At 41.5% G+C, this 17,788-nt stretch overlaps 1 protein-coding gene across 3 annotated transcripts in view; it reads right to left on the bottom strand.

Annotated features, from left to right (window-relative positions):
* The window catches only part of MCPH1 (microcephalin 1), a 245,455-nt gene that overhangs the window by 205,991 nt on the left and 21,676 nt on the right, over positions 1-17,788 (bottom strand). For all 3 annotated transcript variants that reach the window (XM_032260308.1, XM_032260309.1, XM_032260310.1), the window contains exons 4-6: positions 9,192-9,279; positions 3,993-4,107; positions 1,723-1,866 (exon numbers count right to left, since the gene is read on the bottom strand). In XM_032260308.1, the coding sequence (XP_032116199.1) occupies positions 1,723-1,866; positions 3,993-4,107; positions 9,192-9,279 (347 nt within the window). The remainder of the gene's footprint in view (positions 1-1,722; positions 1,867-3,992; positions 4,108-9,191; positions 9,280-17,788) is intronic.

The raw sequence follows: 17,788 nt of genomic DNA, 5'->3' as shown, positions 1-17,788 counted from the left end.
TGCAATGGCACAATCGTGGCTCACCATAACCTCTGCCTCCTGGATTCAAGCGATTATCCTGTCTCAGCCTCCTGAGTAGCTAGGATTACAGGCATGCGCTATCAGGCCCAATTTTGTATTTTTAGTAGAGACAGGGTTTCACCATGTTGGTCAGGCTGGTCTTAAACTCCCGACCTCAGGTGATTCACCCACCTGGGCCTCCCAAAGTGCTGGGATTTCTGACGTGAGCCACCATGCCTAGCCCCCAAATTTTTTGAAGGATAATTTGACTATATCTATCAATAAGCCAGAAGTCGTGGCACACAACTGTATCTCTAGCTCCTTGAGAGGGTGAGGCAGAAGTACTTGAGCCCAGGAGTGCAAGTCCTGCCTGGGCAACACAGTGAGACTCTATATCTTAAAAAAAAAAAAAAAAAAAAGCAAATTCTGCATGTATGAATTAATATTACTGAAATACATGAAGTACCCAGAAATATAAGGATTCATGTAGATGCATACAGGGGTTATAACATATCCAGAGAAAGTAAAATAGCTTAATAAAAAAACAAGAACAACTAAACCATATGGTTAAAAAAAGAATAAAAACTACAGCCCTATTTCAAATAAAGCAAAACTGAGGAAAAAAGTATCCACCAACAGATGATTCAGTATTAAAGCTACAGAGTATTTTGCAGCATCTTAAAAAAAAAAAATAGGTCAGTCTATAACAACTAAGCTGCAATAAAACCTCCAGATACTCTTACGAAAGAAAACACAGCGGATAATAACACATATGTCATTATCTAATTTAAGTAAAATAGAAATTACACATCCACACAGAAACCAAACCTGTACCTTTTTCATGTATACACAGATATCTGATACACTGAAACAGATCTGGAAAAATACATCAACTTAAAATACAGGTTCTCCCCGGCAGAGGAGTAGAATTACGTGGGTATCAAGATGAACTTTTACTATTAGCTAATTTGTTAAGTATTTTATAAAGTATGCTCACTTACACTTTAGTAATTAAAAATTTTTAAGATAAAAGAAATAATGAAAAATGATTCATTAGATACATTAATCTAAAGCAAATTCCTAAAAAAGACATGATTCATGGCTGGGCGCAGTGGCTCACACTTGTAATCCTAGCACCTTGGGAGGCTGAGGTGGGTGGATCACTTGAGGTCAGGAGTTCAAGACCAGCCTGGCCAACATGGTGAACATACCTCTATTAAAAAAAAAAAAAAAAAAGAAAGAAAGAAAAGTAAAATTAGTCAGGTGTGGTGGTGGACACCTGTAATACCAGATACTTGGGAGGCTGAGGCAGGAGAATCACTTGAACGCAGGAGGGGGAGGTTGCAGAGAGCTGAGATCACGCCACTGCACTCCAGCTTGGGCAAAAAGAGCAAAACTCCGTCTCAAAGAAAGAAAAAAGGACATGATTCATCTTTTTTTTAAAAAAGAAAGAAAAAACTCCAAAGATAATAAAAATTACAAAGGAGCTGCAACAAATAGGATTTTAAACTTAAAGAATACCATACATCCAACACACACTTCAAAAATCTTAATGATACATAAGATTTTCTGGGAAACAAAGCCAGCCATGAAATAGGCCAAAGTTTGTTACTATCAAGAAACATTAACTATATTATCTAGGCAAAGAAAAAAAAAAAGCTTTCCACCATAATTTAATTACCTATTTGCATAATTTTCATTTCACAGACCGTAATTACTTACAGGTGGGGGAAGGATTTTCCCTTTTCTCCTTCATCTCTCGTAATCTCTTCTCCATTGCGCTGTGGTGACTATTATTAATTTTCATTCTGGGACTGTATGTTAATGAGCCATTAGATTCAAATAAGAGAATAGGTACGTCATCATCTGAAAAGAAAAAATCCACTTTAAGATCAAAAAGTACCTTCATACTTGAAGGGTATGATTCCTTTTAAGGAACACCCCCACACACCCCGCTTTCCTTCCCTCCTTTGGACATCATTATCTACTTTTGCGAATATTCTAAGCCCACCACCTCCACAGGCTACCGGCTCACATCTGCTGAGCACCTGCCTTCCCCAAGCGCTGTGCTGAGAACAATGTATGTATTAGTGCATCCAACCTCAAACCAAACCCAAACCAGTATCCCCACTTGAAGGCAAAGACTGAGACAGAAGTTTACAGTTGTAAAGCTGGAATACAATCTGGTTTCTATATCTTGTCCCAGGATTCAGAAACTGCTTGCATTAACCATCGCTCAGACCCTCAACACACGCTCACAGACCCAGACTTGAAACTGACGGCATGAAGTGGGATCAGCATGGTCCCTGAACCATGAAACTATGAGTTGGCTTGTGTGGGTGCAGAGTTGTGGTTTTTTCTGGAATGCTACCTTGCATATGCTCAAAGAGGCCTTTGGAACTTTGATACTCACCCCCAACAAAAAAATACCAAGAATTATTTAATATATTCTCCTTTGCAACACGTAAGCCTGAATAACCCGTACTGTGTAGTTCTGACAATATATAAATGTACATTAGTTGAATCATTAATACCTCATATGTATAGTTTTTAAAAGGCAATTTCCATTAAGGTACATATTTGGTCTAAAAAGAAAATTTTGGATCTACCATTACCATGTTGTCAAGTTATTTTCAAATATACTGTCACTGACATAGGAAAGAAGGCCAAAGTAACAAAATATAAAGAATCATAGGAGAGTGTGTAATATTGATATGAGACTAGGAGAGGCCAGATCATAAAGGACCTAGTAAATTGGAGAATATGTTAAATACAGCATTTTATCCTGAATATTTTTCCTTGGGATGACACCAAGAAATTTTCAATCAGGAAGGGGATACCGTTCTTATTTAAGGTTTTCCTCATGTGACTACACGGAGATGAACTGTAAGGACACGGGGCAGAGTGCAGGGCAGGGTAAGGAGCGGCTGCAGTGGTGCAGGAGGGATAATGCAGGCAGCAGGGGCGAGAAGAGGGAAGGTGAAAACAGAAGTCAAGCGACTGTTTCAGAAGCAGGGCCACGGTCTTCACGGGGGTCAGACTCAGGGAAGAAGGAGATGTCAAGGCCGACTGCATGCTTCTGGCATGAGCTGCGAGGAAGACCAGACAGCTGGTGTGAAGGAAGGACTGACGCACCCAGGAGAGGCAATGGGGGGGCTGAGCGTGCAACAAATGATGCAGGCTGTGTTTCTAGAACATTATGTGGCAGCACTGTGTGGGCTAAGTGTGCCACCGAAGTCTGTCACATTATCATCACAGATTTAAAATCAATCTCGATAATTCCATTTGAATAATTTCAAAACAAAGAATAGAGAATTTGTGACACAGCAACATAGATGAAAACAAATAAAACGAAAGCTAGAGGAATTTATGCTTCCTATTTCTAGTGATCACAACTGCTTATCTGTAGCAATGGTGTGTCAGAATTGGTAGGAAATACTGAATTTAGAGGATAGTGACAAAGGCCGAGAGAAATAACGAAAACATACAAAGCATCTTAATGTTTCATAATATTCTTATATATAAGAATATTATTTAAGAATACGTAAAAATACCTATTTTTTTCTAAGACATCTTGTTATGAACATAATATTCTAAAGTATTTTTCCAAATCACTAACAGAATGTATCATCTAAGATTTGCCTATTCTGTAACAAAACAAAAAGGCCAACTAGGTAAAAATACAAAGTTATTTGTAAAGAAGAAAAAGGCTTGTTAGCTAACGTTTGCCTTTCCTCTGAAATCATTCCTGGAGACAACAAGTTCCACCACCTTAATGAATGGTTAAGACTGTGGTTGATCAGCTCAACTGCTTGGCTCCATTATGGCTCCCAGTCAAGTCTCCTGCAGGCTGCTGACACTTTGTCTTCTCCTTTCGAAATCTACTACGGTCTTCATCAGCTAACTCATCCTGAACTCTACTGGCCATCAAGCAAATTAAAGAAGGTGTATGGACGCAAACGCAAAGAACTGTATTATATTTCTTGGCTTACCTAGACTTCTTTTTTGCCTTTGTAGCTCTTCAGCCATTTTCTCAACTTTTTTCTGAAATCTCTTATCATTCTCTGGTGTTTTAAAATTAAAATCTTTGGGCTGCATACACTTACGCTGTGAGAAAAGGACACAAAAATTAATGCTGTATTGCAACTGCTTAAGATAGGAACAAAGCCCTTTCACATACATTTCTGATACTTTTCATAACATCAGTAATAAAAACTTCTGAAAGAGGTGTTTCTTGCACTGTATGTGAATTGGCAATATTTCTTTCTTTTTGCACAATTATAAAGAAAATGGACAGAATTTAAAAGATTGAATAAAAGCCTCTGTATAATGCTTTGTGAGACATTTTCATGATCCCAGCATTCACAGTTTCCATCAAAGTTTTTAGCCAAAGCCAGTCTCTTTCTGTTTTTTGCTATTGTTACCGCCATACGAGCCCAATCTACTTCAACTTTGTGTATCAAAACGGCGGACTGTTTTTGAATTGCCGTGGACCCCAGGTTGCAAGTTATGTCACTTGAGCATGCCCAGGTGAACCAAGCATGTAACCATGCGTGGAATCCAGGCACTTAGACCAAGGAACAGGGGCCAAATTAAGGAGTAAACACCTGACGGCATAAGCCATGATCCAATCCCATTGAGTCCCGGCATCACCTCATGACACAACCCAGTAAGATCACGCTGCCCAACATCACCTCGTTATAAGATCCAATCAGATCACACTGGGTTTTCTCTGCCTATGAAACTGTCTGAGCCCCCATCTCAGGGAGGCAGATTTAAGCGTTTCCTCCTGTCTCCTTGCCAGGCAACTTGCAATAAAGCCTTTCTTTTCTCGAAAGCAAGTGCCGTGATCTTGAACTCTATGTGGGTTGGGCAGCAAGCCCACTGCCTGCTTGGTAGCACAATTCTCACACCATCCTCCCTGCAAGACCATGACGCAGTGATCAAATAATTTCTATTTTATAATTACCAAAAAAAAGAACCATTATTTAATCTTGTCCTACTGTCATTAAATCACAGTAACTCCAATCAGCCAGTAAAACCTAAAAACTATAACTACGCACACAAACACACGAAACCCCAGGCTGATATCCAGGGGAAGGTCTTGGGTTAACTCTACTCTTACCATGCTCAGAGAAGGGAAACGTTTCCTTTAAAACATATCTCATGGCTGGGTATGGTGGCTCATGCCTGTAATCTCAGCACTTTGGGAGGCCCAGGAGGGCAGATCACAAGGTCAGGAGTTTGAGACCAACCTGACCAACACGGTGAAATCCCATCTCTACTAAAAAGATAAAAATTAGCTGGGCAAGATGGTATGCACCTGTAATGCCAGCTACTAGGGGGGCTAAGGCAGAAGAATTGCTTGAACCCGGAACAAAGAGGTTACAGTAAGCTGAGATCGCGTCATTGCACTCCAGCCTGGGCGACAGAGGGAGACTCCATCTCAAAGAAAAACAAAACAAAACAAAACAACAACAACAACAACAACAACAAACACCTGACCTTCCCAGACTTACCACATTCTCCTCTTAGAACTGCCCATTGACTTCCCATCTTTAGCCCAGCCATCATCACAAATACACATACTGCTCTTCACATTGATTTTACCTACTACCACTTTTATGATTTTACCTACTACTACTTCTTTCTTATAGGATCCCAGGGAAATTTAAGTCATCTGTCTAGATCCCTTGGTTTTCAGCTTGAAGCTACCAGCCCAAATCTGCTTATATGGGTAACTAGCCTAACTTATTTTGCTCCAGTCTTAAACAAAGGACTTTTTTAGCCATTCAAGGCTAACGCCTACACTGGGGATCTTGCTCTGTTAGTTATTCACTCATTTACTATATGTCAGGCGCTGGTCTTGCAACCTAGAAAGATCTTTGTCATCACAGAGCTTGAATGCTGGTAAGGAATGACAGAAAATAAACATTAAATAAATAAGTAAATTGTATGCGTCTTGGGAGGTTAATTTCAACAGGCTTGGAACCAGCCTGGACTGCTTTCACTAAAGTACCCGCATGACACAAAATGTACTAATTAGACAGTGGTGCTTTATAGCCACAGGTCCAGGAAGTTCGGGGGCAGATTGTGCCAGCTTTTCAGCACTGTTTACGATTAGTGAGATGAAGGAGTTGCTGGAGGCTCTGCCAGTCGGGCTGGTTTACAGAGACTCATGGCCAGCAGTGTACGCGAGGTTCCACCTTGCGCTCTCTGGTTCTCAGGTACTGTGCAGATTTGGACACATTGTTATTTCTGGGTCCTGTGAATCTTCTCTAGCAACTGCACTCCATCAAACTGGCCACATGACCACCGTTAGGAAGAGCCAGTAAGCACGGCAGATGAAAAGGGACTTGATGGTGGGCACAAGTGGGAAGACACTGCTGGTATCAACGGGGTGTCAGGATAGGTCTCATGGAGAAAGTAGCGTCTGCACAAAGCCATAGGGAGGCTGGAAAACGGGTCCTGTGGATGGATTTGGGGGGAAGAATGTTCCAGACAGAGGGAATAGATAATGCAATGTGTTTGAAGCAGAAACATGATTGGTGTGCTTGAGGAACAGCAAGCTGGGCAGACAGGCAGCAGACAGAAAGAGAGGAGGAAAGAGAGATGCACAGAACCTCCTCAAAGACCCAGAAGAATAAGGACTCAGGTTAGGTTTAATTTGCAACTACATTTGGAAAAGAGAAGTAAAGGGAAGGTTTTTAAAGTGGTAAAGTGTATGAGCAGTCATTTATGCTTTAGATTAGGAAAAATTTAAAAGATTAGCAATATCCAATATTGGTAAGACTATAAAGAAATAGGTAATCTTGGCCGGGCACGGTGGCTCACGCCTGTAATCCCAGCACTTTGGGAGGCCGAGGCGGGTGGATCACGAGGTCAAGACATCGAGACCATCCTGGTCAACATGGAGAAACCCCGTCTCTACTAAAAATACAAAAAATTAGCTGGGCATGGTGGCGCGTGCCTGTAGTCCCAGCTACTCAGGAGGCTGAGGCAGGAGAATTGCCTGAACTCAGGAGGCGGAGGTTGCGATGAGCTGAGATCACGCCATTGCACTCCAGCCTGGGGAGCAAGAGTGAAACTCTGTCTCAAAAAAAAAAAAAGAAAAAAAGAAAAAGAAATAGGTAATCTTTTTTTTGAGACAGGGCCTTGCTGTCACCCAGACTACATTGCAGTGGCATGGTCTTGGCTCACTCCAACCTCCACTTCCTGGGTTCAAGCGATTCTCCTGCTTCAGCCTCCTGAATAGCTGGGATTACAGGCATGCATCACCATGCCTATCTAAATTTTGTATTTTTAGTAAAGACAGGGTTTCATTATGTTGACCAGGCTGGTCTCAAATTCCTGGCCTCAACTGACTCGCCTGCCTCGGCCTCCCAAGGTGCTGGGATTACAGCTGTGAGCCATCATACCTGGCCAAGAAATAGGAAATCTTGTACATGATTGGTGGAACTGTTAAAATCAAAATGTGTTATGTATTCTGGCCCAGTAATTTTTATCTCTAGACATCTGACTTGGAGAAATAACCTCAAACATGTTGCATAAGTAATACACTTAGCAAAAACTGACAATGACTAAAAGTACATGAATACTGGAAAACAGTCACAGTGTATAATACAATACAGAAAACTGAGTAGAATCACATCTACTGACATGAAATGGTCAAAACCATATTGCTAACCCGGGAAGAGACGGCAACTCACCAAACAATACACATAAGACAGCAGAGCCCCTTCGTGTCAGGCACGCCTGTGTGTGTATGTACATGTGTGTAATGTAAGGAAGAAGTGCCATCCAGGATAGTCATCAAACTGAAAGCTACTTGCTTTGAGGGAGGGCAATCAAAAGAGACATCTGCTTTATCTGTGCTTACCAAATGTTTTACAGTGAAAACATGCATGTACTACTGTCGAGTTTTTACAATGAACACTTGATTTTATCATGTCACAGGGGGTTCCAGAGACTGATAAACACTTTTCACCTATAATCAGGTAAGACGGAAGGAAATTCATCCATCACTAGATGGGCAAACTCTGGCTTGTCTGAGATGAAATGTAACAGAGAAATATCATTGACTATTTTCAGGAAATGTGGAGTCCACGGTTGTTTCTCCTCTAGTCTACAGGAAATGTAGTTCGGTTTGGAGAGAGTCATCCCTCTAAGAGAGATTCTCATGTGAAAACAACCTGGCTGTGATGTTTCAGAGTACACTATCCTCCGATAAAGAAATCTCAATTAGAACTTTTAAATAAATAGAAAGCTAAAAGGTTGTGGTTAAAATGTGAATTAGGTCTCAAATGAAAGCAATGTCTTCAACTCTACAATTTGCCCTGTGGAACTGCAGGTTCCAGGTCTGTGGATTCAACCAATCATGATTGGAAATATAAAAAAAAAAAATTTTAACACAAATTAAAAAACCATATAGTATAACAACTATTTACAAAGCACTGACATTGTATTAGGTATTATAAGTAATCCACAGATTACTTAAAGTATATGGAAGGAGCCAGATGCAGTGGCTCACACCTGTAATCCCAACACTTTGGGAGGCTGGGGCAACAGAATCACTTGGGACCAAGATTCTGAGACTAGCTTGGGCAACACAGAAAGATCCTGTCTCGACAATATTTTTTTTTAAGTATATAGGAGAATTTGTATAGGTTATATGCAAATACTACTGCATTTTACATAAGGGATTCAAGTATCAGTGGATTTTGGTATCTGGCAGGGGTCCTGGAGCTGATCCCCTATGGATACTGAAGGACAACTGTATTTGTACAGCAGATTTTCTCTAGGAAATGACTTTGCACATTTGGGTATACATCCATCTGACTTGTGAGATTTTTCTGGCTAAAAAGAATGCAGGTATTTTTGCCACAGATACAACAAGCTTCATTCTGAAGTGGCTGCCAAAGCACCTGAATGTCTGCTTATCTCTGGGCACCTTTTAGATTCCCCATGGCCAACCACGGTCTCTTCCACTTCCTACAGATGCTATCGAAGAATTCATAGGATAAAATAATCTTTAATTCACTAAAAATGGTATGTGAAAAGAACAATGTCATCAATAGCATACTTAAGATAACTCTTGAATGTATTTGTGGAAGTATTATTTTCTAGAAATAAAAAAAATAAACTGAATAAATTCCTAATTGCCATTGTCTACCCTGAAACCATGTACTTACCTTTTTTTTAATTAGGCTTGGCAAGTGTTCTTTCATATTAGCTGCAGGGAACAATGATTCGTCGACGTGTGCTCTGGCCGTCCTGCATCTGTATAATTAAATTAAGGTAGTCTAATCAGTATTTGCTTCCATTATACACTGACACAGCACTAAATCTGCACCTGTATCAGCAATTTAAGAAACCCATACGTAGGTCATTTTAACAGACCTTTAAAAAAATAAATACCACAGCAAATACAAAAGTCATTATAAACCAAACTTCCCAAAATCGTCTTTATCTAGTGTTTAAGAGAAGCAAGAGGCAGGTAAAGGAAGTATAATTTTTATACAACAATTTTGGACTTGTAGCATACTTCAAAATTATTAGTGCATGGTACTCATAAAGGCATGAGTAAATGCTATTAAACAGATCATTTAATAGTTAACAGGCCATAAAACAAGTAATTTAGAGGTAGAAGGGACATAAAGAAATCGAGGCCAGAAAACATATCTTTCCTCCAAAATTGAGTTGTCCTTTTTGTGTTTCCGTCCAGAGAGCACCATCAGACCCAAGGCCTGGGTATGCAACCCATGCCCCGCACTGCCAAGCTTCCTCCTGCTGCCCTGTCTGTGCTCACACCTCACATTTATCCGTCCACCTTCGTATCTCTGGATTCCTATGACTGTTATCTCCTTCTTAGCATTCTGTCCCTCAAATCTAAATAATTATAAGGATGTTCTCAATGTTCTCCTGCCCTGCTGTTTGTTTCTCCTCTTCTAGTCCACACACACATTACTGAAATATTAATCCTAAAACATGTTACTCACTTCTCCCCAACCCAGATAAAAACCTCCTATCACTCCCATGTTTACAGCCTATTCTCAGTTATCTGCTGGTTAAGCGTTTTTATTCTAAGGCCTCTGTAATCACCTCTCCGACTGTTCCCTCCCAGCCCTATCACTGTTCAACATCTAACAGGCAATAATTAAAGTACACTGCAATTAAAAAACACATATCCGTGTTGATATAGGAATATCTACAAAATATATTAGGAATGAAGGAAGTTTCAGAAATATGTGCCTCTGTATGGTACAGTCTGGTGTATGCAGTGTGGTAAGTGACACTAGTGTAGCAAATCTCATCCTGGTGTCCCTGACACCCTTCTGAGGGTGTGAAATGTCAATCCTATCGCATGTGTGTGTGTGTGTGTGTGTGTGTGTGTGTGTGAGAGAGAGAGAGAGAGAGAGAGAGAGAGAGAGACAGACAGAGTCTCGCCCTGTCACTAAGCTGGAGTTCAGTGATACCATCTTGGCTCACTGCAACTTCCGCCTCCCAGGTTCAAGTGATTCTCCTGCCTCAGCCTCCTGAATATCTGGGATTACAGGCAAGCGCCACCATATGCAGCTAACTTTTTGTATTTTTAGTTGAGATGGGGTTTCACTATGTTGGCCAGGATGGTTTCAATCTTTTGACCTTGAGATCCGCCTGCCTCGTCCTCCCAAAGTGCTGGGATTACAGGCATGAGCCACCATGCCTGGCCAATATTATCTTTACAACAATACTAACATATGATTTTCCATTTTTGATTCACATTATCTCCTGAGTATACAATGCAGTGGAGTTTTCAGAAGCAACATGATGTGCTATCCCAATACATCGAATGCAGAGGCAGATCGGAGAAGGCAACTGCTGTCTATTAAGCCAGGCATCAGAGAAATCTGCAAAAACGTACAAATTTAAAAAAGAATACAAGGCAGTTATTGTAACAAGAGAAGTACAACCAGGCAGAAGAGACGCAAAAATGAACATAATGAGTATGGTTCAGGGAAAGCTTCAGGTCAGAGATGATCACCAGACTCAATTGTGACAATGAGGCTGACCTGGGAGGACACAGATCTTCCATTTGGAAGCAGAGCACAGACTCAAGCACAGTGGAGCAAACAGCGTGACATTTTTGGGAAAACATAAAAAAAAATTCTTGCGATCCAAGGGTTATACTTTCCAAGCCAATAAGCTTAGACCCCATCCTGTGGGTTCTGGGGCATGGGGACAGGTGTAAGGGAGAGGTCATGGGCAGGTCACCAGTCCAAGACAAGGGCACTGAGAACAAGGAGGTCAGTCAGGGACTATTGCAATAACTGAGGCAGGAGACACCAAAGATTCAGCAAAGGCAGCTATGGACTAAGACGGGGAGGAGGAATCCTTAAGTGAATAATATTTAGACAATAAAAATGGAAAGTTTTTGACCTCTGGTTAAATCTGGTAGACTGAGCACATGCTTTTCTCTTGACTCCCAAAACCCCAATAAAATGGTAGTAAAGGAAAACAAAAAGACATAAATTAACAAAAATAAAGAGTAGATAAGAGCTGTCTGGGGAACTGAAATCAAACAAATAAAAAAAAAAAAAAAAAAAAAAAAAAAAAGAAAACCCAAGCCTGGCAGCTGGGGTAGGGGACAAGTCCATCTGGAGCTCAGAACCACTCAAAGGCCGGAGGCACAGGTGAAGCCAGAGCAAGCAGTCACGGCTAGGGCCTGACTGGCAGAGGGCAGCAGGCAAAGGGCAGAAAGCTGAGAAGAGGCAGCAACCCTCCTTGCCTGTGCCCACTCACCACCGCCCAGCACCAATGAGAACTGGGTCCGTGTTCCGACAACTGAAGCCTGAGAAGCGCTGGACTCAAAGGACCCCAGGCCAATCTCAAGGAAAACAAAAAGTTTTCCATGAAAGGACGTGTATTCATGGTTCACTTTGAGATTCAACCTAGCACACAACTTCCACAGTCATAATGATGTCGACATAGACTACTGATCTAACCAACATGTATCATGCACACTGGAATAGAGTGGAAAGGGCCTGCATATGAATGTGTCCGTGCAAACGTCTACGTGGGGGTGGGATGCCCTGGGAGCGGCCGATTAAAAACGAAATTCCCACTTCCCTATCAGAAAGTCACCAGATAATATCCGAAACTGAAAAACCAAAACAGCAATACAGCCAGGGTATTCAGCAATATGGAGGTCACTAAACAGCTTATCTGCAGAAGGAGCCACATGTGTGAAAGAAGCCGCCTCTTGGGAACAGGAATTGAGGGTGAAAAGGGTCAAGAAAGGGACAATTGCTTTTCATGATAAGCCTTGCAATATTTGGCTTGTGTGTATGTGCACACACTCGCACATATGCCCATACAATGGAACAGGATTCCACCATAAAAAGAAATAAAATTCAAATACAGATGACAACATGATCAACCTTGAAAACATTACACTAAGAGAAAGAAGCCTGATACAAAGGCCATGTATTATATGATTCCGTTTACAGCATCTGAAATGTCCAGAATAGGAAAATTCAGAGACAGAAAGTAGATTAGCAGCTGCCTTGGCTGGTGGGAGGATGGGGAATAGGGCTAAGGGGTCCAAGGTTTCATTCTGAGGCGATGAAAATGTTTTAAAATTGTGGTGACGGTTGCACAACTCAGTGAATACAGGCATGTGCTGCCTAACAACCTTTTGGTCAATGGCAGACCACATACACCACAGTGATCGCATAAGACTATAATGGAGCTGAAAAAGTCCAATTGCCTAGTGACGCACTGATGATCCTTCTCCCATGTAGGCCTAGGCTAATGTGTGTCTTTGTGTCCTAGGTTTTGTTTTTTTTTTAAGTTTGGAAAGTAAAAGTGAAAATTAAAAAATAGGAAAAAATGGATAAAGATATAAACAAAGTATTTTTGTACTGCTGTACAATGTATTTTACAGTGTTATTACAAGAGTCAAAAAATTTAAAAAATCACAAAGTTTATCATGTAAAAAAGTTACAGCAAAGCCAAATTTAAAAAATAGAGTATAATAACTATTTACATAGCACTTATATTGTATTAGGTATTATAAATAACCTAGGTTTTTTTCTCCCCCCCACAAACACAAGTAACAAAAAGACAGATTATATACTTATGGTAGGAGCTGGGTGCAGCAGCTCCCATGTGTAATTCTAACATTTTGGGAGGCAGAGGTGGGAGGACCGTTTGAGGTCAGGAGTTGGAGGCTAGTTGGGGCAATGTAGCAAGACCGCCAACTCTACAAAAATTAAAAAAAAAAAAAATTAGCCTGGCATGGTGGCACGTGCCTGTAGTCTCAGCTCTCAGGAGGCTGAGGCAGGAGGATTGCTTGAGCCTAGGAGGTTGAGGCTGCAGTAAGCCATGATCATGGCCACTGCAATCCAGCCTGGAAGACAGAGCAAGACCTTGCCTCTAAAAAATGTTATAGTATCAGTTATTACAGCTGCCCCAAAAAATCTACATTCAGTGTAACCTAAGTGTGTGGTGTGTATGAAGTCCACGGTAGCGTACAGTGGTAACGCCCTACGCCTTCACATTCCCTCACCACTCACTCAGCGACTCACCCACAGCAGCTTCCAGTCCCACAAGCTCCATTCAGTCAACACCCTATATCGGTGTACCATATTTTATCTTTTATGCCATATTTTTACGGTAGCTTTTAAGTTTAAATATGCTCAGATAAACACATACTTAGCACTGTTTTACAACTGCACATGCTGTAGAGGTCTGTAGCCTAGAAGCAATAAACGTGCCACAGAGCCTGGGTGTGCAGTAGCTATGTCATCTAGGTGTATGTAAATACACGCTGCGATGGCTGCACACGAAAAATCACCTAACTATCCATTTCTCAGCAGGCATCCCTGTTGTTAAGCAATACGTGACTGTATATTTAAAGCCAATGAATTGTGTACTTTAATTGGTTGAACTGTGTAGCATGAGAATTAGATCTTAAAACACTGTCCGGGGGAAAAAAAACAACAAAAAACATGAGATACTACTACCCATCTGCTCGAATGGCTAAAATTCAAAAGATGGACAAATTACAAGTACTGGTGAAGACGTGGAGCGAACAGAACCCTCACACACTGCTTGCAGGAATATACAGCGCCATAACCACCTTGGAAAAGTATGGGTAATAACCCAAGAGAAATGAAAGCATACAAGATGCAAACATAAATGTCTGTTGTAACTTTATCCGTAATGACCCAAAATGGAAAACTGTCCCAGGTCCATCAACTGGTGGCCCTGTGGCACATGCCTGCAATAGTATACTACTCAGCTATAAAAGGAAATGAAACTGCTGCTATACACAACATGGACAAGTCTCAAAAACATCCCCTTCAATGAAAGCAGTCAGGGACAAAATGGTACAATCTGGATGATTCCACTGATCTGAAGCTGTAGAACTGGTGACACTCATCTTTAGTGAAAGAAACCAGACCTGTGGCTGCCCTGGGGTGGGAGGAGGAGGCAAGGAAGCTGATAGCGAATGGACACGAGGGAGCTTTTGGGGCGATGAAAATGCCGTATATTTTGGTTGTGGTGGTGATACAGGTATGCATATTTGTCAAAACTCAGTGAATATATACTTAAAATGGTTACATTTTGTTTCATGTAAATGTTTGTATAAAGCTGATTTTAAAAACAAACCAACTATCTGAGCCTACAATAATGGGGTAGGCAGAATGCTGGATCTAAGAAAAGAGATGGGAAAAGGAGGAGGGGTGGAAGAGAACAAGGAAGAAAATGTTTTTTAGGTGTGCTTCTTTTTAAAAAGACCCCTTAATTACCAATTTTAGGCATGAGAAGGTTTTAGTTGCTTCTTCCTACTCAAGCAAAATGTCACCGATTTACCGCTATTACAAGTAAGGGAGCAGCAAAAGAGGGGTGGCTGAGATGCATCCAGACGAAAGACGTGGAGGAGACCCCAGATAATCACGTTATCAAATACACAGTATCAAAGTCACCACCGTCATCAGGACAAAGGTCAGCCAGCTCATGAGAAGCCTCACACCAACTGTGCTGGAAAAGGCACTATGGTTTTCTCCTACTGCACAACACAGAAAACCAAGGAGCACAGAAGATCATTTGCCAAAGTTTACACAACGAGTATGTATCCTTTAGTTAGCAGTTTGCGGAAAGGCTTGACGCAACCCAGTAAAACATGTGCCTGGCACAGGTTACACAGCTGTGGAAGATGTGTTCTGTTCCATTTGAGTACGCTTCCCAACCACTGATCCTTCATAGTGGTAAGGTTTGAGGTGCACAGAGATGCTCTCCCTGAAATTCATCTTCCTCAGTGTAACTATCATTACTCACTATGAAGAAGTAAGTGGCACTTACTGCTGGTAATGCCATTCTGCATGCCAACAACTACGCTTTAGCACATGTGGTAACACACTAAAGCTGTGACACTGAAACTCACGTTTACCAGGCACCCAACCAAAATCGACTCAACAGGCAAATCTAACAGAACAGAACGGCTTCCAACTAGATTTCTATTTTTGTTCAGAAATGTAAAATGGTAACTTTATCCCACCATCTAGTGGTCAAAACAAATTGTTTCAAGAGATGTCTCTAAACAGAAAACCAACTTTCTGACCTTCATTTGCCAACTGCTGCTGCCTCAGAGCCAAGAGAAATCAAAGCAGCAACGTTCTCCTTGGGAATTCCTGCTCTGATGAGCTTGTTTTCCGAGAGAGCCGATTCACTCCAGCACTTCCCACAGCATACCTGCCAGGTCGGCTAGGGGCCACCAGCTCCCGTTCTACCCGCAGGACGACACCCATCTTCACCTGGGCCAATACTGCAGCCTTGTTACTACTCTTGTGCCAAACTGTCCAGCATCAGTATCTGATTATCTAAGCCCAGTCAATAAGTCAACAATTCAGGAAAAGTCAATGAATCTTCTATGTGGACGGCACTGCGTTAGCCACTAAGGCAAAGTAAAAAAGTGAATCGCATCTTTTTGAAGATTCCAGTCTGCAAGCACACAATCCTTCATGTGTGTCCCTGTGGCACAAGGAAGAACAGAGGAGGAGACGGAGAAGTCTGCACAATAGTGCTCTGCCAGCAGAGAGAGCAGGCGAGCCGCACCAGGGTGAGAGCCTGCAGCACTTCTGTGGTCTGGCACTGGAATGACCGTAGCAAGTTAACTTAGATGCTGCTGGAGGAACATAGAGCCCAGCGGGTAATTCGCCCGGTCCCAGGTGGCTGCACATCCACTGTTACACGCTGATGGGACCTCAGGAGGACACATCAGACAGGCCCAAACTGAAGGACGTTCCTCTCACTGGTCAATGACTTTCAAAAATGTCAAAGTCACAGAATCCAATGAAAGACCAAGGAATGGCTGCAGGTTGAGAAGGCTGAAGAGGTGAGAAATGGAGCTGGTGGGATAGGGATGGATTCTGAGGATTCCAGGAGGAGGGCAGCCGTGCTAAGCCCCTAATGTCGGCTGTGTTGTGCTTATGTGGGAAAACATCCTTGTTTATAGCAAACCCTAAATGCAGGGGGTGATGGCCTTTGGTCAGCAACCAACTCAGCCCAGCAAGGACAAAGCCTGTGAACCGTATTCCCAACCTAGCTGTTAGTTTGCAATTGTTTAAAAATGATAAACTTTCTACAATGGAACTTAGAGTGAGGACTAAGCTGACCTTTATTTCTTTCACCTTTATTTATTCTTTCTTCAAGACAAAAATGTTTACATCCAAAGGAAATGTCAAAATTTTATCAGTTGCCATCTGATCTTAAAAAGAACATGCTCAGAATGAACCCAACAGAATGGATTCTAGTGACACCTAGTGACCTGGCGTAGTTAATGTTCACATTTGCAGTGGGGACCCTGAGCTATGGCATTGGACAGGCAGGCAGTTCACCGCTAAAGAACACACATGACATCAAACATGTAGGTCAGTTTGGCTCTTATCTCTACATCCTGTTGAAGAAAACTCAACCTCACAAAAAACCAGAGAAATGCAAATAAAAACAGTATTATTTTTCTTCTACAAATTAGAGAATACTAAAAGAACTAATAACTCACAATATAAACAAAGGTAAATAGGTATTTACCTTTTACCTTTTAGGTATTCTTTGATAGAGAAATAGGTATTCTTTGATAACTCTAGAAAGAATGGAAACCAGTACACTCCTTCCAGGAAGTAATTTGGCAGCATCTATCATATTTATATATGTAAACTCTCTGAACTGAACAGCCCACTTTTGGGATTGAAACCTATGGAAAGATTTATCATCTGGAAAAAGGTAATATATACAGAAGCTTAATGCTGTACTATTTCTAACTGAAAAAAAAAAAAAAAAAAAAAAAAAAAAAAAGAAATGAAAAATTCCATTTTCACCAATAGAAGACTGGTTAAATTACCGGACAGCTACCTCAAAAGATTCTTATATATTTTAACATGGGATATATCTGCATGTACAGGCAGGGGAAAAATGTCCTGTAATAAATGGTTAACTAAAGAAGTATGGTCAGGAGCAGCAGCTCACACCTATTATCCCAGCACTTTGGGAGGCCAAGTCGGGTGGAACACTTGAGGTCAGGAGTTCAAAACCAGCCTGGCCAAGATGGTGAAACCCCATCTCTACTAAAAACACACAATTAGCTGGGCGTGGTGGTGGGCGCCTATGATTCCAGTTACTCGGGAGGCTGAGGCACAAAACTGCTTGTACTGGGGAGGCAGAGGTTGCAGTGAGTGAGCCAAGATTGTGTCAGTGCACTCCAGCCTGGGATACAAAGTAAGACTCCGTCTCAAAAAAAAAAAAA

This window comes from Sapajus apella, unplaced genomic scaffold (genome assembly GCF_009761245.1).
Source record: "Sapajus apella isolate SASKATOON/1434 unplaced genomic scaffold, GSC_monkey_1.0 scaffold116, whole genome shotgun sequence".
NCBI lineage: Eukaryota > Metazoa > Chordata > Mammalia > Primates > Cebidae > Sapajus > Sapajus apella.
This window is presented reverse-complemented; position numbering and strand designations above follow the sequence as displayed.